The sequence below is a fragment of the Oryctolagus cuniculus genome, chromosome 3, assembly GCF_051225735.1.
Source record: "Oryctolagus cuniculus isolate XC-2025 breed Fujian yellow rabbit chromosome 3, ASM5122573v1, whole genome shotgun sequence".
Classification (NCBI taxonomy): domain Eukaryota; kingdom Metazoa; phylum Chordata; class Mammalia; order Lagomorpha; family Leporidae; genus Oryctolagus; species Oryctolagus cuniculus.
In genome coordinates, this window is record NC_142869.1 from 5,745,496 (window position 1) to 5,773,324 (window position 27,829).

At 51.3% G+C, this 27,829-nt stretch overlaps 5 protein-coding genes across 5 annotated transcripts in view; 1 reads left to right on the forward strand and 4 right to left on the reverse strand.

Annotated features, from left to right (window-relative positions):
• MROH2A (maestro heat like repeat family member 2A) overlaps positions 1-3,366 on the reverse strand; it is a 42,779-nt gene extending 39,413 nt beyond the window's left edge. The window contains exons 1-2 of the mRNA XM_089328883.1: positions 3,277-3,366; positions 2,909-3,090 (exon numbers count right to left, since the gene is read on the reverse strand). Coding sequence (XP_089185009.1) covers positions 2,909-3,090; positions 3,277-3,358 — 264 coding nt within the window. The 5' untranslated portion in view covers positions 3,359-3,366. The remainder of the gene's footprint in view (positions 1-2,908; positions 3,091-3,276) is intronic.
• A 4,637-nt stretch (positions 3,367-8,003) lies between these two features.
• Positions 8,004-27,829, reverse strand: part of UGT1A7 (UDP glucuronosyltransferase 1 family, polypeptide A7) — a 148,716-nt gene continuing 128,890 nt past the window's right edge. Inside the window, 4 exon segments of the mRNA NM_001195629.2 lie at positions 8,004-8,700; positions 12,762-12,981; positions 13,261-13,348; positions 15,499-15,630. Of these exon segments, the coding sequence (NP_001182558.2) occupies positions 8,403-8,700; positions 12,762-12,981; positions 13,261-13,348; positions 15,499-15,630 (738 nt within the window). The 3' untranslated portion in view covers positions 8,004-8,402.
• UGT1A3 (UDP glucuronosyltransferase family 1 member A3) overlaps positions 8,004-27,829 on the reverse strand; it is a 38,570-nt gene continuing 18,744 nt past the window's right edge. Inside the window, 6 exon segments of the mRNA NM_001089322.1 lie at positions 8,004-8,582; positions 8,584-8,589; positions 8,592-8,700; positions 12,762-12,981; positions 13,261-13,348; positions 15,499-15,630. Of these exon segments, the coding sequence (NP_001082791.1) occupies positions 8,403-8,582; positions 8,584-8,589; positions 8,592-8,700; positions 12,762-12,981; positions 13,261-13,348; positions 15,499-15,630 (735 nt within the window). The 3' untranslated portion in view covers positions 8,004-8,402.
• Positions 8,041-27,829, reverse strand: part of UGT1-6 (UDP-glucuronosyltransferase 1-6) — a 96,940-nt gene continuing 77,151 nt past the window's right edge. Inside the window, 6 exon segments of the mRNA NM_001089319.1 lie at positions 8,041-8,582; positions 8,584-8,589; positions 8,592-8,700; positions 12,762-12,981; positions 13,261-13,348; positions 15,499-15,630. Of these exon segments, the coding sequence (NP_001082788.1) occupies positions 8,403-8,582; positions 8,584-8,589; positions 8,592-8,700; positions 12,762-12,981; positions 13,261-13,348; positions 15,499-15,630 (735 nt within the window). The 3' untranslated portion in view covers positions 8,041-8,402.
• Positions 25,411-26,625, forward strand: LOC100346576 (dnaJ homolog subfamily B member 3). The gene has a single exon (XM_002721440.6). It carries the CDS (start codon positions 25,507-25,509, stop codon positions 26,401-26,403), a length of 897 nt encoding a protein of 298 aa, XP_002721486.4. The 5' UTR covers positions 25,411-25,506; the 3' UTR covers positions 26,404-26,625.

Here is a 27,829-nt window from a genome sequence, read left to right on the forward strand (position 1 = left end):
AGTTATACAAAGGATTGAGTCCTATTACCCGTGACAGCATGGGTGACCCTGGAGGATGTCACGTTAAGGGAAATAATCCAGCCACAGGGAGACGAAGTCCACGTGCTGTCATTCGTGCGTGCAGCCTGAAAGCCTGGAGCTTCTCAGAGCTGGGCTCCGACACCAGGAGACAGGAGAGGCTGCCCACCGGGCGCAAGGCTGCAGTTGGATGGGAGCAGACGGTTCTAGCACTCCAGCACATGGAGGCTGGACACAGTTAACAACAACACACTGTGTATCTCAAAGTAGCTGGGAGAGAGGATTCGGAATGCACTCGACACACACAAATAATGAGAAACCTTTTAGGTGACGGGTATGCTAATTGCCCCGTTTGATCAATGCACAATGTTTACATACATCAAAATATCACATTGTACTCCATACGTGTTTACAATTATTACCTGTCAATTAAAAATATTTTAGGGTGGGTGTTTGGTGCAGTGATTAAGGTGCAGCTCACATCCCATAAAGGGCGCCTGCATTCAGATTCCAGCTCCGCCTCTGACCCAGATGCTGCTAACGTGCCCTAGGGGAGCAGTGGTGATGGCTCAAGTAGCTGGGTCCCTGCCACCCATGTGGGAAGAGCCACACTGAGTTCTGGGCTCCTGGCTTCAGCCCGGCCCAGCCCTGCCTGTTACGGGCATTTTGGGAGTGAGTCAGCAGATGGGGTGCTCCCCTGTCCCCTGCCTTGCCAATGAATTGGAAACTAAAACACATTTTAATCATTTTTTAAAAGGACAGTCTTCAGAGAGAATATAAGATCACAAGAGACAAATCGTGAGACTTGGAAACTGGCAAAGCAGTCCCCGGGGTGGCTTCAGACGAGCGCCCGGGGCCGACTGGCAGAGGCTCTGAGATTAGGGGGCTCTGCAATCATCTGTGCTGCCTAGGCTATTTCTTTTTCTTTTTTAAAGATTTATTTGAAAGTCAGAGTTAAGGAGAGAGAGAGAGAGAGAGAGAGAGATCTTCCATCCACTGGTTCACTCCCCAAATGGCTGCAAAGGCCAGGGCTGGGGCAGGCCAAAGCCAGGAACCAGGAGCTTCTTCTGGGTCTCCCACATGGGTGCAGGGGCCCAAGGACTTGGATTGTCTTCCGCTGTTTTCCCATCAGCAGGGAGCTGGATAGGAAGTAGAGCAGCTGGGACTCAAACCGGCACCCATACGGGATGGTAGCGCTGAAGGCTATGGCTTTCACCCGCTGCCCCACAGCGCCAGCCCCCTGCTAGGCTACTTCACAGCTCTGCAGAGAGGAGAGAAGTAAGGTGTGAGGTTTCCCTCCACAGCAAAGAAGTGACTCCCCTTCAGGGCAGGGCAAGTGCGTTGTGAAAAGGAGTCCGTGTAGGTAAAATCCCGCCTTGAGCAGCTTTGAACATCTTCCAGTTTCCTTCACTAAGGGATAAATGAAATCCTTGATTTGTGCATTAGAAAAAAGCACCTGTGTGATTGCTAGTGGTCATTGCCACCGGTCACTGATCGGAGCCTGTGTCTTGTGCTGTTGATTTTCTGTGTTTCTGGTGTTTGGACATCTGGAGAGACAGCCCACCCCAGTTCCGCCCAGGGCCCCCAAGCTGCCCACCCGTGTGCTTTTCCAGCACAGAGCAGCTGTTAGGGACGCGACTGCCTTCCCTCAAAGCTCCCGGAGGAAGCCCTGCCCCTCCGTGGAGTGGTGTTGGGAAGCGGAGCCTTGGTCACCGGGGTTAAAGGAGTTCACAAGGGCTCTAACCCAGTGGGCGTGGCATCCTCAGGAGAGGAGGGGGCCAGGGCAGAGAGCGTTCTCTCTGCTGCAGCCTTGATCTTGTGCCTTGAACCTCCAGACCTGGACCTGGCGGGCACAAATTTCTGCCGTGTCGGCTCTCAGGTTGGTCCTCTGCCAGGGCAGCCAGTGCAGACCAGCGCCCACACTCCAGCCTCATCCTTTGCTGGGTCCCCGCCCTTGGGGGCTGCCAGTCTCCCTGCCCAGCCACCCAGGCCCGGGGACAGCACCCATGCCCAGCAGAGCCTGCGGAATTACTCAAACCAGCTAATTCCGAGCCCTCTCACCCAGCTCTGTCTCTTCCTGCCCACAGGAGGCACAGTCAAGGCTGTTGGCCAGGAACTCCCCTGGCTCCCTCTGCCCAGGGGCAGACTCAGTCCTGTCCCAAGTGGCCGTGTGTGGTGTGGCATGTCCCCGCCTCCTGGAAACTGAGCCGGTGTCTCCTGAGCCTTGGCCTTGCCAAGGTTTTGAAACAGCCTGAGCTGAAATTCTTTGTCTATGTGGCCAGGCCCTGGCCCACCTCCCTGCAGCTGCCATCCACCTCTTGGGAAGACGAAGCTTTCCAGAAAGAAGCCCCTCTGCTTCCAGAACTCTGACGCCACCCTCTGCCACAGCTAAGGGGGGAGGGGGGCTGCTAAAATCCTGTGGTTCCCGAAGTGTGGCCTGCAGCCCGGCAGCACAGGCCTCGCTGGGGTCTCGCCGGGAATGCTGACTCTCTGGGCCCACCGCAGGCCCTTTGGGAGCGGAAACTGTGTGTGGGGGGGTGCTCCAAGCCCACCAGGATCTCCAGTGATCCGTCCTACCCTCCCTCCCACACCCTCTACCCCTACTCCAGCGATACCGCTGGCCCTGTGCCCCATCCGCAGCAGCAGGTGGGACATCACCCGCCATGCCCACCTGGCTGGCACCTGCTCAGTATCTTGCAGCTCAGCTCCTGTGCCTAGGTCCACGACTCCCAGACACCGGATCAGGTGACAAGGGACTTCTGAAACCTGTGGGAGCCACAGCCCTCCACTGGCCCGCAAGGGGTAAGCACCTTCCTCCCAGTCTTGCACCCAGCAGCCGTGATGCCCGGTGAGTGCACGTGGGTTGGCGGCGGGGTGCAGGTGGCCCTACCTCCGGCACCTGCAGGCAGCGGATGAGTGCGCTCATCACCACAGAGGGTGCGCTGGCCGCCTTCTCCGTGATTATCCCCGAGGCCAGGGTCTTCCGCAGGTCCACACCTGACCCGGTCGTGTCCGTCGTCGCTGGCTCACTGTCCATGATGTCCAGGAGGTTCGTGACTTGTTGGAAAGTGCCTGAAACCAAGACGGCCCAGGCGCAGAGCTGAGGGGGCCATCCCAGGAGGGGCCCTGCTGGCCTCTGGCCTCCCTTACACCTGCATTGTTCTAGTTTCCTGTCGTGTGGTGGCCACTGGGCAGGTGGCAGTCCCAGGCTGGGACCAAGGTGGGGCGAGAACGAGGAGAAGGGGATGATGGACTCACCAGTGCGATCCAAGTCAGGGGGGCTCAGGTCCTCGATTTCCTCTGGCACATCTTCCTCTGAATCTGTCGCTACTTCCGTCATCTCGTCCCAGAGCTCTTTGAGAAATGAGATTTGGAAAGCACTTGACCTAAGATGACCCGCATCACGCACAGCTTTGCATAAGCCCTTCCGCTTGGTCCACTGAACGTGGCAGGGATGATGGGAGGTCCCTCCCCTGAGCGGGTGGTGTTGTATCTGCACTGTTGATGAGAAACCTGTCTTTGACCGGGTGTTAACACGAGTCTCCGTCTCAGCGGGCTGGAGAGACACATCCTTCCAGCCTTGAAACGGAAGTAGCCATGACACAAACTGCCCATGAAGGAGGCATGTGTGAGGAACTGGGGGCCTCGGTCCTGCAACCGTAAGAACTGAGCGATGCCAACCACCTCACGGCGTGGAAGGGGAGCTGGGGCCTCGGAGAGTGCTGCAGTCCAGCCAACACCCTGGTCCCCGCTCCAAGACCCCAGGCAGAGGAGCCGCAAAGGCAAGCCAGACCCTTGGCCCCTGGGCATCACTGAGTTCACGATGACTTGTTGCCCGGCTGCTGGTACCCTAAGCTAAGAAGAGCCTCTCTCCTTTTCTAGACCTTGCAAGTGGATGCCTAAGGATGCTCACATGGCAGCTCGCTCATCCCTGTCAGGGGCTCTCTGCGTAGCAGCAGCTTCTCGCGGGCCGACCACAGCAGCACAGAAGCCAAGACGGAGGACGCCAAGCTCCCAGACCCCTCCTCCTCCTGCCCCAAGGCCCCCTGGTCTCAAAGTCCACCACCCTGTGCTCTTTCCTCCCGGGAGTCCCCTAAGAACTCTCCAGGGGCTCCACACTGACCTTTCCTCAGAGCCCTCTTCTGCACGGAACAGAAATCAACCACACGAGAAAGCTCTGCTCTCTGCCTCACACACATCAGTGGAAACGTGGACAGCGGAGACCTGGCTGTCCACGCGTGCCCATTAGGCTGCTCAGCCGTGATCCTCCCAAGGACTGGCTCTCCTGGCAGGGCGAAGGCGTCATCAGAATCACCACCGTTAGGTCCCAGCTCCTTGGAACTTTGAGACCCAACTGCCTCCCTGAGGCTCTGTCTACCCACGGTTTTATGGAGTGTCCAGGGCCCTGCGACAAAAGCTCCAGCCCCTGTTGTAACTGAACATTTTGGTGATGCACGTATGTGCGTGTGTGTGCGTGCGTGGTGCGTGTGTGTGTGTGTGTGTGTGTAAGTACGGTGGCCCATCTGGGAAAGGGAAATGCTGTGAGTGGTGGGTGGTTCACCACCGGGTCTTGGGTTTGCAGTCACACAGGTCCAGGCTGGGGAGGTGTGGAGAGAAGAGGAGGGGGCAGCAGAGAGGTCCTGGGGAGGGGCCTCCTCCCCAAGGACTGAACCAATAGCAGGATGAGGATGCGGGTTCCCACTGGTAGAATACTTAGAAGATAAAGAAACTCAACAACACACAGGAGAGTAGGGGCCCTGCTTTCTTAAACCAAAGTGAGTCCCAAAGGATTTCTCTGTCCCTCGTGTCTTTGAGATGAGGATCGGATCTGTAGTTTGAACAAGAACTACTGGACTTGGGGACGTCTCACTGTCCATTACAGGACTCAGAGCCACCCGGGTCGAAGGCTGCTCAGTTAAAATGCCCACTTAGAATCTGCCCTTCGCACTCAGTGGGGGTTCCCCTGCTTGGATGCCTCTGATGCCAGACAGGTCACCCTCTGGAGCAGCCCACTTGAACTCGGTGGGACTTGGATGCTCAGAAAACTTCCTTCTTGCATACCATGCCCAACGCGGCCCCCACAGTACTCCTGCAGCGTTCCTGGTTTTGCCGTTTGCAGGCAGGTGGATCAGCGTGTCCCATCCGCCAGGCAGGTCCCAGGTCATGCTGCCCTCAAGGGGTCGGGCATAGATTCCTTCTCCTGATAGGAAGTACACAGTCACATGGCTGTCAGGAGGGACGGAGAGAGGGGCCACTTTGGTGTGACACAGAGGGCGTACGTGAGTCATGACAAGTGCAGGGCCTCTGAACACATTATCAAGAGAGGAGCCCAAGGTAACGAGGGTAGGAATCAAAGAACGGGCTCTGCTTGGTTTTCACAAATGAAAATACTTTTTTCCTCCTGATGGTTACATTAATATTAGACTCACAATTCATCCACAGAATTGGCCTCTCCTAGGGTCTGTCACTCTCCTGAGCTTCCCACCTCAGCCTCTGTGGACACTAATGGGAAAATACGAAAAGATGGAGTTTGTAGAAACCTGTGAACTCAAACCCATGAAAGGGCCAAGACGGATGAGAAAATGGATATGTGTAGAAGCTGACTCAGGAAACCTCCATGCAGTGGACACATTTTGGGGTTCTGCCCATCATCTCACAGGGTTCCTTCTTCCCCGACCTACGGGGCCACAGGAATGGGGTCCTGGCAGCCATGTTCTCACTCTGTTACCCCTTCATCAATATTCCTGATTGGACAAGAAGTGGACACCTGATCCAGCTGGACCAATCAGATCTTTGGGCATTTGGAATTCTGGGTAGAGGATATAGTCAGTGTCTTATAGGGTATTGGGAGCTGGGACAAAAGGGGTCTGGGGATTGAGGAACAGAAAAGGCCTTGAGAGGCGGAAAGAGTCAAGCAGGCGCCCAGAGCAAACAGGGACAGACTTGGATATGAGCCTCATGTTGGCAGGACGCCGGTCTCCTTCCAAAAACGTTGGGTTTATTGCTTAAGATGGGCTAAGTTGGATTCTCTTAGAAACAAGAAGGCCTGAGGGCTGTAGACTCAAAGGCGTATGAGCTGTGTGAGGTCATGAGCACTTTGGGGGCTCCTGAGATAAGAGGGGCCTCACAGGGCATGGTCAGGGAGGCTAGGAGATGGTCGCTGCGTGGACCAGGAAGGGTCTGAAGGAGGGCGAATGTAGTTATAAGAACCATCGTGGAGCCTCCAAGGTGTCGGGAAGGAACTGGTGTGGGCAGGTTTTGCTCCAGCCTCTGGGAAGCAGTAACGGGATCAGGACCTGAGGTCGGGAGGCTGGCTGATAGCCCAGCTCCCCTCCGCGACCTCAGCTGCAATTTGAAGCCTACAGGTTTAGATCTTCTATCTGTAACACCAAGCCAAACAAACAAAAACACAAGAATCAACAAAAATCCCTAAAGGCGAGGGAGACAAGTAGGAAAATATTGATGGTGGAGCAATTCTCATCAGCGCCACAGGCACTCAGGCTAACATACCCCAACAGGAAAAATGAGCAAGGGGCATTCTCCAAGAAGAAATACAACTGGTTCATAAGCTTGCAAATATCAACTGTAATAACAAAAACAGCTCATTTCAAATGAGATCCCACTTCTTGCCTATCAAACTGAGGACTTTCTTATTCAAGGCGGCACTTCACAGTGACAAGGGAGTGGGAGCCCGGCTCTCGCACACTGACAGGGACTCTGAGGCTGCAGCTTGGGAATGTCTTCTGTCAGCTGCCAAGGGCAGCAAAGCCAGGGGTGCCCCAGCCAGATCCACTGCTCCTCCCACCTTGGTGCACATGAGCCCACCCCCCTCTTGCCCACCTGCCTTTCTCTCGGCAGGCTCTTTCTGGCTTTTAAAGTCCCCTTGGTGACCAACCGGCAGTGCAAGGAAATGAGCAGTCCCGAGAGTGGGTCTCAGCCAGTCACTGACAGAGCCAAGCGTTCAGATATCTAACAGCCTTGCTTGTTGGGTGGGATAAGGCTGCATGTTCTCAGCTGGCTCTGAGTCCCCCAGCAGAATTGAGCTCCAGCTGCCCACAGGAGAGGCACCACCGCCACCGGTGTTTCCCTGGTGCTGGGCGTTGGGAATGGATGGGTGCACCCCTCAAAGGCTCCTGTGTGGGGCTTGGTCCTCAGTGTGGTGGTGGGAAGTGGCGGGGCTTTAAGTGGAGCCTGATGGGAGGTTCTCGGGTGGTAGGAACCCAGCCTGCCTGGCTTCCTGTGGGTGACGGGGTCTCTTCCTCTCACTCAGGGTTCCGCCATCTCCCTCTGCCATGAAGTGACAGCGAGGAGCCCTCACCAGGCGTGAGCGAATGCGATCCTCCTGAATCTCCAAACCTGTGAGCAAAACAAACTTCTGTGCGAACTCAGCCTGCCCCGGGTGCTGTTATAGTGACAGAAAGCAGATGAACACACTTTACATGAACGCCTCCTGGACCTGGGGTCCTCTCATCAGGGGAACCCCGTCTACACAGCCAGCAGCAGGTTGTGACACACTTTCCCTCCCACGGAAAGGACATGCACTGCGCAGACACAGCTACGAAGACAGTGGAGCAGCCCTTTTTACAGAAGACAAGGAAAGGGAAACCACCGGAAGTCGTGGCTAAGGAAGCCCTGGTCTGTCCGTGCAACGGCATGCCTCCCCTGGCCACGAGAGTGAATTAAATGCTGTCCACAAACACTGCGAGGACAGAGTGCAGGGCCGTGGAAAAGGAATGTCAGACAACACGGAGCAGATCTGGTGTCTCCACGGGGTTTCCTAAGAGAGCAGCAGCAGTTCTGTTGGGCTAGGGGATTCGGATTCCTAGCATGTTTCTTTCCCTGTGTGTGCAGGTGTGCACATGCAGTGTGTGTGTGCGTGTGTGTGTGTGTCTTTCAGATTTTGCCATGATCTTGCATTATTTTTCTACGTGGAAAAAGTAATTCAACTGTAGATAAACACAACACCAATGAAGAGAAAAACATGTAAGAAATTAAACAAATTTATTAATAAAATTTTAGTTGTGCAAATACATGGGCCTGGCACTAGTTTGGGGTTTGCTCATATTCAGATCCATTTGGCACAATCACGGATGATCCCCTCACAGACAGCACCCAGCAATTTGAACAGCTTCATTGTTCCCCCAAGGCCAGAAATCACACAGTGCTTTCCAGGGCTCCACAACACTCTTCCGCTCCAAGTGTGCCCCAAATATACAAAGGTCGTCTTCTCAACTTAATTAAAACAACAAAAAAGAAGTTGTGGGGATGTCTGATTTATGGCAAAGCATTTGTTTAACAAGAATCAAACGAATTTTATACTGCCTCTGCAAGTTTGGAATGGGCTGGGAGTGGATCAAAGCTTCACCCAGCATCCCTCTCACTTCTCAGTGCACCTTGGACTTGTGTGCTTTCTTCACCCGCCCCTTCTTCCCAAAGCACTTCCCCCAGGCAAAGGCACAGCACTTAAAGGTGACGAAGGCCACGGTCAGCACGATGGCCAGGAGGAAGCCGATCACGTCCAGGGAGTGGTACTGGTACCAGGTGAGGTCGTGGGCGGCTGGCCGCAGGTGCGGCGCCCCCTTGTGCCTCATCACGAACTCCACCCAGAACACGGCCAGGTCCAGCGGCTCCACAGGGCGGTCCTTGTGCAGGCTGGAGAGGCGCATGATGTTTTCCTTGTAACTGAACACACAGATGGTTGTGTTAGTGTTGGAACACCATGGCAATGAACCACTCTCCCTGGATGCTTGCTGCCAGTTAGAAATGCTACCGGATTTTCTCCAAACTGTTTTTATTACAACCAGAACACACACACACACACAATAAATGTTCTGTATCTCCAAAAAGAATAAATAGAATTTATATGAATTTAATGAATGCGGGGGGGGGAGGGAGAGGGAAAGGGAGCGAGAGAGAGAGAGAAAGGAAAGAAAAGGAAAGAAAAGGGAAGGTAACATATACAAGAGGAACAAACAAAAGAAACTAGAAGCCAAAATTCTTTTTTTTTTTTTAAGATTTATTTACTTATTTGAAAGAATTACAGAGAGAGGAGAGGCAGAGAGAGAGAGAGAGAGAGAGAGAGAGGTCTTCCATCAGATGGTTCACTCCCCAGATGGTCGCAACAGCCAAAGCTCCGATCCGAAGCCAGGAGCCAGGAGCCTCCTCCAGGTCTCTCATGCAGGTGCAGGAGCCTAAGGACTTGGGCCATCTTCTGCTGCTTTCCCAGGCCACAGCAGAGAGCTGGATCAGAAGTGGAGCAGCCAGGACCAGAACCGGCAGCCAAATGGGACGCCAGTGCTTCAGGCTAGGGCTTTAACCCGCTGCACCACAGCGTCACCCCCAAAATTCTAATTTAAAAGTGGTTGAGAGGCTGACATTTGGCGTAGCAGGCAAAGCTGTCACCCGCAACAAGTACTTGGGTCCCTGCACCTACATGGGAGACCTGGGTGAGGCTCCTGGCTCCTGGCTTTGGCCTGGCTCAGCCCCCACCATTATGGCCATCTGGGGGAATGAACCAACAGATGGAAGATATCTCTCTCTCTCTCTCTCCTTTTCTCTATAACTCTTTCAAATAAAAAAATCTTTTTTTTTAAAACAGTAGTTGAACCTTGTTTTCGACTTCTTTCCCATTTTTGTCAGAAATTAGATTATACTTTCTTTGCAGTAGAGCAAAGAAATCAGAATTGTGCAGGAAATTTTGTTTTATAGTAACATATATAAGTGATTACACTTCAAAATAAAGGGAAGGCCATGGCAGAAATGCAGGCTGGTCTCCCTGGCACTCGCCAGCAATCCTGTGTGGCCAAAGCCAAAGCTGACCTGCAGACCTAGACTCCAAGGCGGCAACAGACGCTCAGTTCAGTCGTTGCCATCCCAGTGCAAAAGGCAGCAGGAGGCCGCGTCTGCACAGCCTGCTAATGCAACACGGCTCCCCGTTTATTTTGGAGAGTGCTGGTAGCTGAATAAGAACATCTAAATCCAAGATGGATTCGCTTCCACCCTTGGTATCGCTGCAGTGAGAGAAGGAAGGGGAGGGGGGAGGAAGAGGAGGAGGGAGGGAGGGGAGAGGAAGGAAAAGAGAAGGAGGAGACTGAGCACTGGATGGCAGGCCTGGTGCAGACCAAGCCGTCCTGGGACACAGCAGTACTTTTATTCGGATGCACTATTGTCATGCAACGTTAGCCTCTGGCCACCCATGCTGGATACGTCTTCTTTTTATGTAAGTCTTCTCTTAAGGTAGAGTTCCTTGGAACTCTGGCTCATTCATTCTAAGTTTATTGAGCACCTTCGATGGCCTGGTGTTCTAGGAAAAGTGTTTTGAAATGTTTCCATTTCTCTTCATTTTCAGTAAGGACAGTTCCAGCTAAGACTGTTGGGTCATGGAGATCCACAATCAGATAAAGATGATTCAAAAATGAATGACTGGGGCTGGGGCGTAGCAGGTAAAGCTGCCACTTGCAATGCCAACATCCCACATGGGCACCGGTTCGAGTCCCAGTTGCTCCACTTCTGATCTCTGCTATGGCCTGGGAAATCAGCAGAAGATGAGACAAGTGCTTGGGCCCCTGCACCCATGCGGGAGACCCGTAAGGAGCTCCTGGCTCTTGGCTTCGGATTGGCGCAGCTCTGGCATTGTGGACAAATGGGGAGTGAACCAGGAGATGGATCTCTCTCTCCCTCTTTCTTTCTCTCCCTCTGCCTCTCTGCAACTCTGCCTTTCAAATAAATAAATAAATCTTAAAAAAAAATGAATTGCTGAAGTTAGGCAATGACCTAAGCAGATTGGTCAGAGTTTTCAAGAAATAATAACATCCTGGAGAACCTCTACCAAGTCACTTTTAGGTTACCAGCTATGTCACTGAACAATGGATCATAATTACAGTAACAACGTGAACCTGAAGAACGAGTGTTGTCAGCACCAGGGCAGAGGTCAGGTCTCCCGCTGGACATATGAGCAGTGCTGCACGACGCTAGGCCAGGCGTGCAGAAGGCACAACCAGAATGAGGGGCAGAGGCTCACACCGCCTCCCTGGGCACTTACCCTGAACTATGTGGACTTTCCCTTCTTACCCAACGGCATCACACACCACAGTCCCAGTTTTCACATCTCCTGACTGATGTCTCTCTCTCCCTCTAAGATTTATTTATTTGAAAGTCAGAGCTACAAAGAGAGAGGGAGAGAGAGACAGCGAGAGAGAGAAATAGAGCGAGAAAGAGAGAGAGAGAGCGAGAGAGGTCTTCCATCTGCTGGTTCTGGTTTACTCTCCAGATGGCCATGATGGCCAGTGCTGGGACAGGCTGAAGCCAGGAACCTGGAGATTCAAATGGGTCTGGGTCTCCCATGTAGGTGGCAGGGGCCCACGCGCTTTGGCCATCTTCCATTGCTTTTCCCAGGTGCATTAGCAGGGAGCTGGATCGGAAGTGGAGCAGCCAGGACATGAACCAGCACTCATAAGGGATGCCAGCATCCCAGGTGGCAGCTTCACCTGCCATGCCACAACACCAGCCTCACTGATGTCTCTTTCCAAAGGAAGCCATGATGAGTGACAGGCTGCTGTGGTGTGAACGTGTCCCCACGGTTCACACATTGACCTCGATCCCCAGTGCAGTGGCGATGAGAGGTGTGGAGCCTTTCAGAGGGGACTGAGTCACTAAGAGGGACTGACGTCTGCCCTGGGCTGGACTGGTTCCCACGAGCATGGTGGCTGTGAAGCGAGCTAACCCTCACGTCTTGCTCTTCCACACACAGCTGCCTGCCTACCTCCCTTTCTGCCGTGTGAGGAGGCAGCACGGGGCCCTCACAAACACAGCCCCCCAACCTCGGACTGCAGCCCCTAGAGCAGTGAGGCAAATAAAGCTTTATGTCTAAATCAACCAGCCTCAGCTCTTCTGTTACAGCAAACCAAACGGGCTCAGACAATGCACCTGGCAATCTCGTGAGCACAAGCACACATGCATAAATGCACACACATGCATGCACAAAAGCACACACACACAGATGCCCACACACATGCTGGGCACACACACTATGTGTCCACACACAGATGTACACACACCATGCACGGACACACAGATGTACACACACGCAACATGCACAAATGTATGCACACACACACTGCTGTTGGACGAAATGCCCCAACGGCCACCAGTTCTTCCCAGGTGTGGATGAGCCTGTTCACAGTGAGTTTGACGGCCGTGTGATACGTTTTATGCAAGGACAATGTGCTCTGATGACAGCTGTCTATAAACAGTTTTCGGGGCCACATCTGAACAAATTTGCCTTTGCTCTTATTCTAAGCCTTTGTGATATCACATGACTTCCCTCTTTATAAACTCCCATGGACAAAGTTCTCATGAGTTCCGGTTCTGGGGAAAGTCGCACTTCTAAGCCCCTCTGTGTTCTTCTCTTGTGAACTCTATGCTCTTGTAGTTGAGTGCTTCTCTCTTTGCAGAACCTTATGTCCATCATGGTGACATTAATTTTTATAAATTGCATTTTTAAGTCAATCATGGGAAATAAAATTTTAAATACATTCTGATAATATATAAATATTCTGATAATATATAGCTATTCTGATAATTACACAGGAACCAAAGGATCCTTTCATAAAGTGAATAATAACATCACCCACATGATCTTATTTATAAATCTAGACTTTTATGTATTTGTTTTTACCCTAGAATATTTATCATTAAAATCACGGCCAAAATACAGGGAGCATTGCCCTGTACATATCTCTTACCTTTTGTCATTGATGACTGTTTTTAGGGCATTCGCTAGGTCATCAGAGGTCATTTCAAGGACGTTCAGGGTCACTCCAGCCCCACGGGTCTCTATGCGCTTCGCGTTGTCCATCTGGTCGCCAAACAAGGGCAGCATCACCATGGGGACACCGTTGCATATTCCTTCATAAATACCGTGGGAGCCGGAGTGCGTGATGAAGGCACGCGTCTTCGGGTGACCTGAGAAGCAAGGCAGGAAGGGATGCCAGCAGTTACGTCACGGTTTCCCAGTCTGACACAGTGTAGACTTCGAAAGCACTGTAAGGACTCCGCTGTCCTTATGCCACCAGTGCCAACATTCGCAGAAGAACGTGTGGGCGGAGACACCCCACCAGACAAAAAGGCCTGGGGGAGGTAGTGGCCATGCTGTTTTCAGGCTAAACCACCCTTTACAACTGCTGTGCCTAGCCCAGTGTCTTAAGCTTGGTCTGACCTGCATGCCAGATCCAGCCAACATACCGAGCAGATCGTTTTGGGGTAGCCACTTGACAAGGATCGTGTTCTTGGCAAGATTCGATGGCCGACTTCCGGTGTACCGCCACAAGACCTTGCAGGGACAAAAGAACAGGGCTTAAAGAAAGAACACAGGACTTTTTTTTTTTTTTTTTTTTAATTGCTACGGTAGCTAGAAAGATGGGTCCCTTGAATGAACACAGAAAGGCGGGCAGTCTGGTGACCAGGAAGGCTTCCACGGGCTGGCAACATTCTTGGTCTGAAGGGCTGGTTCAAGGGTATGCTGGGCGAACCTGTGAAAATTCATCTGGCTGTGTACTTCCGAGGTCTCCCCACGTCTGCACTTCTAGGGTAAGTTTGCCTAATGAAACAGGTGGATGCAGAACTGTAAAAGCCGAAATGTAAGGAATAAATCCAGTTTTCTAACCAACAACTTTTAAAAGAAATATTTCTACTTAGTATGAGGGAAGTCAGTTTCTTTTAAATAAATTCTCCGTAATACACTTGCGAGTCTCATAGAGAAGATGAGACTCCTAACTGAAGTGGACCACAGCTTACTGGAGTCCTTGAGAGTTGCAAATCCTAGCGGACAGGATGGCAGGATGTTGCACTAAATGAAATAAGCCAGACACCGAAAGGTAAACACTGCCTGTTCTCCCTCATACGTGGATGCTCTGAAGAGCAGATCTGAACACAGACCAGCGATTACCAGAGGCTGGGAAAGTTAGGAGGGCAAATGCAGGGAGGCAGGATCGTGGGTTCTGGAAATAGATAAGAGGCCCAAGTTCTAGTGCCACACAGCACAGGGGCGACTCCAGGTCATAATCACCCATTACAGGTGAGTAGACAGAGTTCAAAGGTGCCAGATTAAGGACAAGGAGTGGTCGTTAACTCCTCAATATGATCAGGAGATACTGTATATATTTGTTGAAATATCTGCAGTTACTATTAGTTAAAAAAACATTTTTGAAGGTTTATTTATTTGAAAGGCAGTGTGACACAGATGGAGACACAGAGGGGTCTTTCATCTGCTGGTTCACTCCGCAGAAGACTACAGCCTGGTTGGGCCAGACTGAAGCCAGGAACCTGGGACTCTGTCCAGGTGTCCCATGTGAGCAGCAGGGATTTGAGCGCTTAGGCCATCTTCTGCTGCCTTCCCAGGTGCATTTACAGGGAGCTGGAGCAGAAGCAGAACAGTCAGGACTTGAACTGGCACTCCCGTATGGGAAGCCAGCACCACAGGCAGTGGCTTAACCTACTGTGCCACAACGCTGGCCCCCAAATGGTTTTTAAATGCATAAGAAGAGGCAAGCACTTGGCACAGAGATTCAGCCACTGTTTGAGATGCCTACAGCCCACAGCAGGGTACCTGGCTCCACTTTCCACTCCAGCTTCCTGCTAATGGAAGGCAATAGGCGATGGCTCCAGTCGTTGGGTCCTTGCCATCCATGTGGGAGACCTGGATTAAATTCCCAGCTCTTGGCTTTAGTCTGGCCCAGTCCTGGCTGTTGCAGCCATCTGGGGAGTGAACTGGCAGATAGGAGATCTCTCTTTCTCTCTCTCCTTCTCTCTCGGTCTTTCTAAATAAATAAATGCTTTTAATTTCTTAAGGAAGTATAAATGTTAACTAACCTTATCTGATCCTCACAGACTGAATACATGTGTTATCCTCTGTACCCCATTAATATGTAAAATTAAAATTTTTAAATAGGAAAAATAAAAAATATGAAAGGTAAGATCGTGAAATGCCTTAATCATAATATGATCTTAACAAAACTGAACTCTGGGCTAATAACTGGGAAGAGGCAGGAGAAAATCAAGTCTAAGTTTCCAACTACAAGGTGAGGCTCACTCCTCCTCTGTGTCTGGGGACAGAAGTGTTTCTGATTTTGAAATACTTTCCGAGGTGCGACAAGCTATCTTGGAGATGAGACCCAGGTCTGAACATGAAAGTCACTTGCGCTTTGTGTACACCTGACACACATGGTTTCAAGGTGATTTTATGCAATATTTTCAGTGCACCTGAGCCTGGACTGTGACCTCACACATGAAGTCAGGCGTGGAATTTTCCATTTGTGGCATCATGTTAGTGTTCAACAAGTTTGGGATTTTGGAGCATTTGGGATCTTGTGTTTTTGGATCAGGGATGCTGACCTGTAAGGGAATTCATTTATAGATACTGGAAGTTTCTGGTTTGAATGCCTATGAGTATGGAGACGAGGGAGCCATATAAAACTGTCTTACCGTTTGAGGTATTTTGCCCAAAGCGTCTGCAATTTCCATAGCTTTCTTCTCCGGAATCTCAGACACCATGGACCCCAGGGAGAAAACCACAATTCCATGTTCTCCGGAAGCATTGACGTAGGCTTCAAATTCCTAGAGGCAAAGAAGAACACCTGGTTTGATTTGGGAACCACAGACCTTAAGCTATGAATTAGGTATCTTCCTCTTAAGAATGTGATTAGAAGTGTGTGTGTGTGTGTGTGTGTGTGTGTGTGTGTGTGAGAGAGAGAGAGAGAGAGAGAGAGAGAGAGAGAGAGAGAAACAAAAATTATAAGAGAGGAAGGAAGAGGAAGGGCAGGAGCGTTACGGGAGGGAGGATAAGGTGGAAAGTATCACTAAGTTTCTAAATCTGTGTCTATGAAATGTGTTCACCTTAATATTTTTAAAAATAAATTAATTTTTTAAAAAGAGAAACAAAAATCAGTAGTGTGTTTTGTAGCATCTCCCACTCCCTTACTCCCTTCCAGAAGAGGAAAGCTGGAGGGGGGGCATTCGATGCTGTTGTGAGGCCACCACTTGGGACATCTGCGTCCCATGGCAGAGTGCCTGGGTTTGAGTCACTGCTCCGCACCATTCTACCTTCTTACTAAGGAGCACCTACCTCCACCCTCAGAGACCTGGATTGAGTTCCTGCTTCCTGCCTTCAGCCTGGCCCAGCACCAGCTCTTGTGAGCATTTGTGGGGTGAATCAGCAGATGAGAGATGTGTCTGTGTGTCTTCTGTCTCTTTCAAATAAATTAAGAAAAATTTTTCTCCAGCAGAGGAGGAAGGCTTCTTGCTTAGTTATTGCTGGGGTTCTCCCTTGACTGCAATTACAGAGCCCAGATATCGTGCTAATTGCCCAAAAGAAAAACAGGCAGGCACTTGCACGTGCGCCAAGTCCGCTGAGAGGAGACAGAGCAAGGTGTAAGTGTGGCATGTCTTCCCCAGTTGTAGGTCATTACTGGTCTAATTAACCCCAGGGAGTCTCCCAGGTGGTTTTGTGTGATTCCAAAGAATGTCCAGGGCATTAATGAGATTGTGCGACTGGCAAGGCTTGTCCAGAACCAAGTGTCTCCCTGGGACATGGTACTTGGACTGCTAAAACATCAACACTCCTGGGCAAGCCCCTAGGCCACTGGTCACCGCCAGATGTGAGATATCGGAGACTTCAGACAGGGCTCAGCTTGCACAATTCAGACATTTCTGCCAAGCTTGATGCTGAACCTGACCAGAAGAGCCCAAACACTGTCCAGACCTCCCCAAGAAAAGTCCTCTCTGCCACCTACCCTCCCCAGCCCCAGAACCTCTGGAGTGCCCGGGCTCATGGCAGCAGGTCTTGGTCTTTCTGCATCGGGCTTATCTGAAAAGGCCACGGAGGCCAGGGTCATCCTCTCTGCCATCACACTGCACTTGGGGTTCTTCCACAGCCCTTCCTCCCCGGGATCTGCATCCCCATGCTCCCCCCCCCACCCTTTCCCCTGGGAGAGGTGGCTCATTTCCAGGGTTCCTTAAGCTCCCTCCCCAGGGTGGTGGTAATGGACTCACCTGCATCTCCCAGGACCTTTGCTCCTACTTTGGAAAGGGCCACGCCAATCTCCCCTCCACGGGCGTACTCCCACACCCACTCGGCAACCAGCAGGATGTGACTAAGATAAAATGGAGCCTGTAGGTCCATCAGGAGCCAAGTTCAACAGCAGGAGCTGGCTGAGGGTGAGGTGGCACACAAGTCCGTCTAGGGAGGAGGGCAGGGACGTGAGGAGATTATCATGGCCAACATCTAGGTCTGGGCCAGGTTTTATGGGGCTCAATAAAGGTAAGGTCCATTCCCTACTTGGCAAAACTTCTCGTACCTCTTGCCCTGACTTTACAGACCCTGGAATAGCCAAAGAAGGAAGCACTGGATAACCCTGGATCCCCACCCCTGGCTCATCTGCGTCCAAATATGGTGCAATCCTTGTGCGCTGCTGAAACTTCCCCACCCAATGGGAGACTTCAGATGGCTCCTCAGTTCTCCCGTGAGTTCAGCGTTTTCAGTTCAGACTTCCTAATAGATTTTCCCCTTCGCAAATGTCTATGGTTTTTCCAGAATCTTTCTGTAGCACTCAGACAACATGTTGGAAGCATGCTGCTGTCCCACGATGCACTCGAGTTCCCTGCACACACCCCATGCTCCCCGGAACCTGCTTCCTTCTCCTCCTCATCTTGAGGTCTCTGGCCCTGCTGATGCTGTGCCTGGCTGTTCTCAAAGCTGAGATGGTCCCACACCCTGATGGGGCCGACATCCTGGAATCCTCCACTTTCATCTCTCCTCTCAATGTCACTTGGACACGTCAAAGACTCATCTCATGGCAGGCCATGCTTTCTCTATGGGATTTCTTATGAAATAGGAATTTTATCTTTATTTTTGAAGTTCAGGACTTTTAAAGTGAGTGTTGTTGAGACTGGAAGATCACCCCCAGGGGAATCCAAGTGTAGAGTAGCAGTTGTTGTTGTTTAATGAACACAGGGGAAAAGAGAGACAATAAATTGAAAAGCCAGCAAAAACTAGGAAAAGGAAACATGGCAAACACAATGAGACTCAAAGAGCTTGGGAGAGTTATAATCGGGTCAATTGGCCAGAAAATCCAAACAGATAAAATTCATCTAGTAAAGAACTCTGGCCAGATTAAAAATACCTGCTCTGTGTTGTTTAAAAAGAAAGAAAAAGAAGATCTGAAGACAAAGGGATTATAGAGAACTATAAACAAAAATAATACAGGGGTATTGATATCAATATCAGAAAAGTAGAATTCTTGATTAAAACATTAAACAAGACAAAGAGGGTTCCTATCAGGTGCAATTTACAAAGACATTTCCACACATAAGCCTGCTTGCACTAAACAAGGTGGCAATCACCATGCAGTCAATATAATTCACCACCTGGACAAATCTGTGGGGTAGGGGGTATTATCATTACATTAATAAATGTCAGAAAGACAGTCGATAAAGTTCAGCAGTCTCTCCCACAAACACCTTAAATACATAAAGGCTACTTGCCAAAACAAAAGGCAAACACAAAATGACAACATAAAAATTAATTTCCACTCAAAGAACCCTTGCTACCACCAGAGTTATGCAATGGTTTCTAGAAATTCCAGTGAACTCGGCAACACTGACATTTAGCATCGAGTTTACCACCGAAGGAGCCAAAATTCCTTTATCAGCAAATGACTGCATGTGAATTTTTAAAAAATATGGAAATCAACATTCTGGTGAAATAGTTGAATACTGAGGAACTGGCTAGAAACAAAAATAGTGATAACCAGCTACAGACAGAAATGGGAGAAATGACACATTCACAGTAGTGACCAAAAAACTGTAAACAAGAATAAGGTAGAACCAGAAAAAAGGAGTAAGAAACAACAAATATGAAGAAAACTCTAACATACTAATCTTCATTATGATCTTCGAAGTCACAATGACAAAGTCCTGGAACAGAAATCTCAGTGTGTTTCAGAGGTATCTAGATCAGATGGCCAGCAGAAAAACCTGTGGCACATAAACGCCATAAAGGTTATTTAACAGTTAAAAAATTTGACTCATATTTTGAATAGGAGCAATACTCATGATGTATTAATAAGTGAGCAATAGGGACCTATATTATTACCAAATTTTGTAAAACAAACAAAAATGCTGTGTGTGTGTGTGTATATATATATATATATATGTAGGAGAATAAAGAATCATTGGGGTTTACTAAGTCTCCAGGAACCAGTCCCAACTACATATTATCTGTTTGTATTCCTTCATTTAGCCACTATTTGCTGAGTGCCCACTGCCTTGGGTGCTAACATTTAAGGGACTCCAAGCATTGCAGAGCTGGCGCAGGTGTTGAGAGTGCTGCACACAGCAGATGTGACTGACACAAAACCACAGCTGCCCTGACCATGGCCCAGGGAGTGCAGGACACAGTCAGTGGACAATGGTCTAAATGCGCTGACTGAAGCACCGAATGTGCTGCAAAGGGAAGTGAGAGTGCTGGGTTAGAGAGGGCAGCTCTGCAAGGAAGTAGCATTCAAGCTGTCCTGGAACATGAGAAGGTGGACATCTAACTAGCTCAGGGAACAGCATGCTCAAGGGTTCTGAACTGGGAAAGATTCTGGAATGTTCCAGGAACAGGCAGAAGGCCAGTGTAGCTGGGGAATGCCCACCAGATTTACAGATGACTTCTCCCATTTTGATTAGAATGTCCATTATGCATGCACATCTCCAATGTCTTAAGTTTCAGAGTGAATGTGAAACACAACGACTTTCTCTTGGATCCTTCATGATGGTGTCAAAAATATTCCCCTTGAATACTTCTCCAATGTGGACACGCTGGCCCCGTCTCTGTCCTTTGTTTTGAGAGGTGTTCATTGGCTTGGTGGTAGCTCACCATTCCTTGCCCTCTACTTGAGAGAGAACCACTAATGGTGTTCTGTACTGTTGGGTTTTCTCATCTTACTTCCAGGAAACCAGCACCTCCTTTCTTAACCAGACCACCCCATCCAACCACACTGTGCAACAGCCTGCGGGGTGCCAGAGCCACAGAGTCAGATGCCTGAAGGGTCATAGGATCCTGCTTCACATGACAAATGAAGGCTCGAAGCCCACAGAAGGGGAATCTGGTCACAAGGCAGTGGAGCACAGGCAGCAGCCCAGCGTCTGATTCCTCACGTGGCGCTCTCGCTGGTGCCGTCTCTCCTCGCCAATCACACAATCATTTAGAACACGGCTGGGACTGCCACAGAAATAAGGCCCAGTGGTCTCCACGGGCGAGAACAGCCCCTTAGTAGGAGCCAGACTCAGCAGCTGGGAAGTGCCTGGGCTACTGGGAGGTCCTCGACAAATATCCGAAGAATAAAGGAATGACGGGCCACTGAAACGCCCCCCTCCAGAGAGTCCTTCCCCTACCATCTGAAGATGCCTCTCCTGCTCACTTTCTACTAAATTAAGGAGATTTAGAAGCGGGTGTGAATGCCATGTTTTGTACATTTCGAAATCTGGGGAGGGAGAAATTAATGTATTATCATTTCTGGGAAGGTGACTCTGCCCGGTGTCACAACCTGAGAGTTGGGCAATTCACTCATTAGGAGGAAAGAACTGCAGGATCTAGCCACCCACTAGAGCGTCTCGAACAGGGGTGGGGAACCTTTTTCTAAGAAGCCGCTAGGATATTAATAACATCGTTCCTGAGCCATGCAACACTGTCAACTTAAAGATCGCTCTGCTGGATCACTGAATTGCAAGGCCTGCCTGCAGTTGCCTTGGCAGGGCCAGACCAAATGATTTTGCAGCCAGACATTCCCCGCCCCTGATCTGGAAACTGCAGCCGTAACCAGGACCATCAAAACGACTTTCCTTGCCAGAATCTATAGATATCAAACAACTATTTCATCAACCTCAAATATTGCCTACCTGACCCCATCAAGGTGCCCGCCGCACACTGCTGTGCTCACGGCAGATAATGCCTGTTGCATCCAACTGATCTTTATCCACTGGAGCACACAGCAAAATATCAAAAATATCAAAATATACTTTGTACCTGCGGCTACAAAGAAATAAGCCAGAAGATGATGCCAAAGACAGACGAGCTCAGGCCCAGAAGACTTGCAAGGCAGAAATTAACCAGGTCACTTTAAACTACCTCAGCATACTCATTCAGCAAGCTCATCCATACAGTGCGCTTGCAAGAACAGAGGCCTACTCACATACACACCGGGGACAGTGGGTTTCTGTGGAGGCAGTTGATCCCCCCAACAAAAACCATGTTGGGCATGATGGGCCTGGGGTAGTCCTTCACGAAGTCGCCTCTCAACAGCCAGACAGACGCAGAGCTCATAAGCTCCTGGACACTCATGTCTCTCTGGAGGACTTCCGAGGCAAGCGATGCATACGGGGAATAAACCACATCACACAGGAAGTTTTCCATCAAGGCCACGAGCGCATTCTTCACGCGCTGCAGGAAGCTCATGCGATCCGAGCTAACGGTCAAGATCCTGGGCACGTAGGACAGAGGGCTGGGGCACTGGGTAGCCTTGGAGTCCATGCTGCACGGCAACGCGTTCAAGAAGTACACGGCGGGCAGAGCCAGGTAGCGGGCCACGATGGAGCCACAAGGAAGGAAAGGGTCAGTCAACACGGCATCAAAGCCGGCTTCCGCCAGGGAGGCCATGACATCCTTGTTGTGCAGTAAGTGGGAGCAGCCAGAGAGCAGCAGAGCGGAGTCCTTTTTGACCTTCTTGTATGTTGTCACCATACGCTGCAGGAAAGGAGCATTCTCAAAAAAGTTACGCCCGAGTGCGATAAAGCTTTCTTCCACTTCCTTCCTTTGGAATGGCACGGGGTACTTCCTCAAGGTGTAAGATGCTCCCTCTTTTATGAACACTGAGGCGTCGGGCGCTAAGACCACTATTTCATGTCCCCTCTGCTGCAGCTGCTGGATGAGCCCAAGCATGCTCAGCCAGTGGCTGCCGTCAATGGGGACCAATAGCAGCTTGGCGGCATGAGCCACGCTGGGGCTGAGCACACACAGCAGCAGGCCCAGGACGGACAGGCGATGTGGGTCCTGGCACCCTGTGACCATGGTGCTCTGCCTCTGCTCCTGCCAGAGTGCGCCTGTTCTCTCCTGCTCACATGTTGCAAGAACCAATCTACCCAACAAGTTAATGTTTGACTGTGTCACATGGCGAAAGCCAGCTGCTCGAGCAGCAGGAAGTCGAGATGAAGACGGTGGTTTGCTGGGCTTTTTAATGGGCAGTCACAGTTGAACTGACTGATTCAGATTCTTGAGTGGCCACAGAAAGCAAACTTCCTCCAGAACCTTTGGGTCTATTAAATTAGTACTTTCCTCAGTCAAAAAGTGCCACCAGAGAGGGGAAACGACTATGTGGTGACAAATCAGACTTCCCTTTCAGAAATGACCGTTTTCTAGAAAGACTTCTAGAAAGAAAAGAACAAGACAGTGCAACTCCTCTTCGGCCATGGAGACCTTCACCAATACCCTTCTCCACATCTCACTCAGGGCTCTGCATCACCGCTTGGCATCATTTTTGACTCATTCTTCAACGAATATTTATCAAGCCTGGCACAGCACTGGGACCACCACCTAAGAGTCTCCTGCTTCCTCAGCATTCACGCTCCACCAGGAGGATCAGACTCACCGACTGCACAAATGGGAACCCTGGAGACTGCGATGCCTACGACTGGAATCGATGAGGCGGCACAGGGCTGGGGCATACCCGGGTAGAGGACGACCAGAGAGGGAACTCTGAGAGGACATGCATGCCAGCCTTCTCCAAAGACAGATCTGCAATCGCTCAGAAAGAACATTCTCTAAACAGAAAGCCAAAATATGAAGGAACTTGAAAACGAAAGTGTGGGAAAACAGAATTGAAAGACAAGTTTCTTTGGGTGCATAGTTTTTTAAATCTGCAATATGCATTTTCCATGAACTTTATGAAGATCCTTGTATGCGTGAATTTCAAAACTTTTCGCACCACAAACAACTTATCTTTCAATTCTGTTTTCCACAAATGTTTTGAAGTACTCGCAAGATAAACACTAAAGCAAGTTAAATTGTATTCCTCATAGGAACCCAAGGTTCAGAGCAAATAAGGCCCTCAGGAAAATTCTGATGACCGGGTTGAAGGCAAAGGGGAGAGCTGGGTAAAAACAGTAAGGATTCAAATATACTGAGTGTGTACTATGTGCCAAGCATGGTGCTAAATTCATCACAACGCATCCCTGGTAATCCCTCAGAGCTGTCCTGTAGAGGCAGGCTCTACTTTCCCATTTTATAAATGAAGACAGGCTGAGACATGCAGAAGATGTTGTTTCTGATCTGGACTGCAGGAAATCCAGAGTCACGCAGATCAATCCAGATGAATCAGACTGGCAGCCATGACTAAGCAATCCAGTACAGCCTCCTTCCTAGAACCTAAGCAGATCTACACTCAAAATCCATTGTGAATCCCTTCACTCACAAATATGTAGGGAACATGTGAGCACTTCTGCACCCCAGGCTCTGTGCTAGGCGCTGGGGCCAGAAAACCAGGTTAGAAATAGTCCCTGCCTGCAGGGAGAGACAGAGAACGAGGCAGTTACAGGGCAGGGTGAGCTCTGTTCTGGTACGGGAGCACAGGTGTCCTGGGAAATGCACAACGCTGCAGTGACACGGTCTTGCACTGGGGCTACTGCAGAGTGGAGTGCCGGCTGGGGCATGGCTGGAATCCACTAAGAGGCGCTCTCCTCTTAGGCTAAAGCCAGAAGAGGCCCCCACCACTCAGCATACTCCTAGCTCTTGGATCATAGCAGAGTGAAAGGATTTGTTACTAAAGGAGCAACCTAGACACAGTCATTGCCCCGTGGGTCATCTATGGGCATCTCCAGTGGAAACAGAACTGTCATTCTCGTTTCCTGTTGTGCCTCGTATCCGGTAGCAGTTTGTACAACTGCTCTTGCTACTAGACTACAGAGAGAGGCATCTACTGCTTATAGGCAGGGTCTGGGCTCTGGAATCGCTCACACAGGCCCCAGAACATGGTTTTGCAGACAGTAAGCACTCAGCAGGTTTCTATGTAGAGGGGACTTCACTCCCTCTCTGTGCTCTGGGCCCTAAATCCAAGCAAGTGCTGACCGGAACATTCCGTCACTATCTCTCAGGTCCCGGTACATGGTCCAGTTTCAGGGCCCCAGCTGCCCGTCTCCCCACCTCCAGCTATCATTTCCCACTCAGCTGCCCCTTGCACTTCCCCTCTCCACTACCACTTCCGACACCTTGGTAAGCAGCTTCCCGGGGCCCAGAGGAAAACTCAGCCCCTGTGGTCCTGGCCTTAGGACTCCCTTCAAAGACCCCCAGTCCACCTGTCCACACTCACTTCTCTCCACCTGTCTCTGCCCTTCACCCTCCATTCTCGATTGCTTGCCCTTCCCAAAGGTGCTCTGTACTTTCCTACAGTTCATTGCTTCCTTACCAAGTGTCAAGTTCAAAGCTTCAAGTTCAGCCACTCAGCCTGATAGAAGCTCTGTGGTTGTGGTGCTGAGACAGTGTGGCCTCTGCAGACCTGTTATCTCTTGTGGTGAAATCAGAGAGTTCACTGGTTAATCATTTTCCCCTTGGAACTAAGTGACCTTAATTGGTGTGTTGCACCCCAGTTTATCCAAGCAGAACATATAGCGGCGACAGAGAATAAAGAGAAACTGAAGTTAACTCAGACGTCAAGAAATGTCAGAGGAAAACCACGGTCACGCTACGGTCTTTGTGGGAATGCCAGCTGCGCCTCAGGTTCGCCCGGACTCGCATCATGAACACGGCCCACAGGTTCTGATGATTTTGACCCATCAGACCAGCAGCTCTCGGGGCTCGGCCAGGGAATCCGGGGGATCCCCAGGCAGTTTTGCAGTCAAACCATTTCCGTAATAATGACGCTTTCTGAGTTTTCTCCTCTGATTCCCTAAGCGCACACCGGCGTATTGCAAAGGCTCTCACGAGAGACTGAAGACAGAGCAACCAGCTCGCTCCTACTACAGGCAGATGCTGAAGAGAGAAGGGGGGGGGCGCCATTCTCACTCTGAGTTATTTCCTCACAACAGTGCGACTTGTTAGTGCGCACTGGATTCATCCGTACTCTTGTCTGCCTGTATCTTTTAAATGGTCGGAGCAGCGACAGAGAAAAACCCGCATTAACAAAAGCGCAAGAATCCTGAGGACAAACCATCGGCGAACCGGCACTGTGGACAACGGACACGGCTGCCCTTCAAACCCAGGGCCGGGCTAAACCCACGGCCGTCACTCCGTCCACGCGGCAGGCCGAGGGGACAGGCAGCCAGACTCACGGCCCCTCCTAAGCGCCCCTTCCCGCCACCCTACCTGGGGACACCTGGGCGACCGCCGCCCCCTACCCCGCGGCAGGACGTCACAGAGCGCTTCCGGGAGGCCGGCGCAGGCCCTGCGCACGGCATTCTGGGATGCGGCGGCCGCCGCGGCCTCGGCCAATGGGACGCGGCCACGTCACAAAGGGCGCCGCTCTCGCACGGCCCGGCGTCGCCTGGCACGCGGGCACCCGGGCCGGGCCCCTGGGCTGCTCGCCTCGCAGGGTCTCCGCGCCGTGGCCGCGGGCCGGGGCGGCCTCCGACATGGTGGACTACTACGAGGTGCTGGGCGTGCCCCGGCACGCCTCGTCCGACGCCATCAAGAAGGCGTACCGCAAGCTGGCGCTCAAGTGGCACCCGGACAAGAACCCCGAGAACAAGGAGGAAGCCGAGAGGCGGTTCAAGCAGGTGGCCGAGGCGTACGAGGTGCTGTCGGACGCCAGGAAGCGCGCCGTCTACGACCGCTGCGGCGAGGCCGGGGTGGGCGGCGGCGGCGCGGGCGGCGGGCCCTTCGAGGACCCCTTCGAGTGCGTCTTCACCTTCCGCGACCCCGCCGACGTCTTCAGGGAGTTCTTCGGCGGCCGGGACCCGTTCTCCTTCGACTTCTTCGGGGACCCGCTGGAGAACCTCTTCTTCGGCGCTCGGAGGAGCTCCCGGGGCAGCAGGAGCCGGGCGTCCGCGCCGCTCTTCTCCAGCGTCGGCGACTTCCCGGCGGCGTTCAGGGGCGGCTTCTCCTCCTTCGACGCGGGCTTCCCTGCCTTCGGGTCCCTGGGCGGTGGAGGCCTGTCTTCCTTCTCCGTGTCGTGTGGGAGCGGGGGCACGGGCGGCTTCAAGTCCGTGTCCACCTCCACCGAGATCGTGGACGGCAAGAAGATCACCACCAAGCGGGTCGTGGAGAACGGCCAGGAGAGGGTGGAGGTGGAGGAGGACGGCGAGTTGAAGTCGCTGACAATAAACGGCAAAGAGCAGCTACTGCGCATCGGCACCCAGTGACCGCGGCCGCGCCGACGGCGGAGCGCAGTCGGAGGGACAGCAGGGACTTTGCCTTTTTTTTTTTTTTCTTCCCAGCGATTGCTTGGAGAACCAGGGATTCATAAACGGATCATTCCAGTGCCTGTTTTGTTGTTGATTGCTGGGACCACGTGCCGGGGGTCTCTGTCTTTGAAACTGTTGTAAATATCTGTATGCACTTTGCTATTTATTAAACTCAATACCAAGGCAAACGCTTACTTTCCTAGAGTTGGACAAAATGTTCACCACGGTACCTTGACACTTCCCTTTCCCGGTTTGGGTTGAGCGTGGCCAGGTAGCTCGCTCAGCCCGTTCATATTGAGTTGTTTCAGTGCACGGAGTGAACGGTTGAGTGCCACAGACTTGCTGCTGATGTGCAGGGAGCGCTGACTGGCCTTAACCATGTTAGCACCCACCGGGCTTTTTAAAAGCAGGTGAGCCTGGCCGCAGGTGTATTGGTTTTTTGTGGTCCCATAACCAATCACCATAAACTTGATGACTTGTGAAACAAGCATTTATTAGCTTTTGGAGGTCAGAAGTCTAAAATCCATTTCACTGCGCTGGAATCAGTATTGGGCAGCGCACACATCCTCTGAAAGCTAAGGGCAACATTCCTAAGTAACTGCCCCAGGATAGCACGAGTGGTCAGTGGTGTGTTAAACTATGCTCAGCCCTGACTTGGTCTATGACCATACTTGATCCTAGGAATGCAGGAAAGCATCTCCCTGAGGCTGCACAAAATACCACTGTCGTGTATGACACATACATTAGGTTTATGGAAACCGGGTTTCACCTGAAATGCTGATTAGCTGCAGCTGAGGTGCCTACATACAGCAGAGGAAAGGAAAGAGCATTATTTTGGTGTGGGTTGTGCCCCAGATGAATTCTTACGGGGACATAGTTGTCTCAAGAACGTTCCTCACAAAGTGTCCCATCTCCTCGATTATTTCTGAAGAAGATTTGCATGAGTCATGAGAACCACAGGACAGCTGAACTAGACAGGCTACACATGCAGCAAGTTCTTAGCCTTTTGCAAGGCGGTTACGTGGCCTGCACACGTGGTCAACAAAGTAGGACGACACGGGAAACCCTTTAGTGCCCTCAGAGTGCCATCCTCAGGGAGTGCAGCAGCCAACACAAGCCTGGGATTCAGCCAGCACTATCCTGTGAGAGCTGCTCAAACCGCAGAGGAATTGTCTCCCTGGATCAAGAAGTAGCAGAGTAGGAAAGACTACCACGCTGTTAGAAACAGCTCAGTGAGACGCATCTGTGCCGGTTCAAATGCCTCCGTCCCACCTGGAGTGCCTGGGTTCAAGCCCCTGCCCTGGCTCCTGACTTCAGCTTCCTGTTAATGCAGACCCTGGGAGGCAGTGGTGATGACAGAAGTAACTGGGTTCCTGCCACCCAC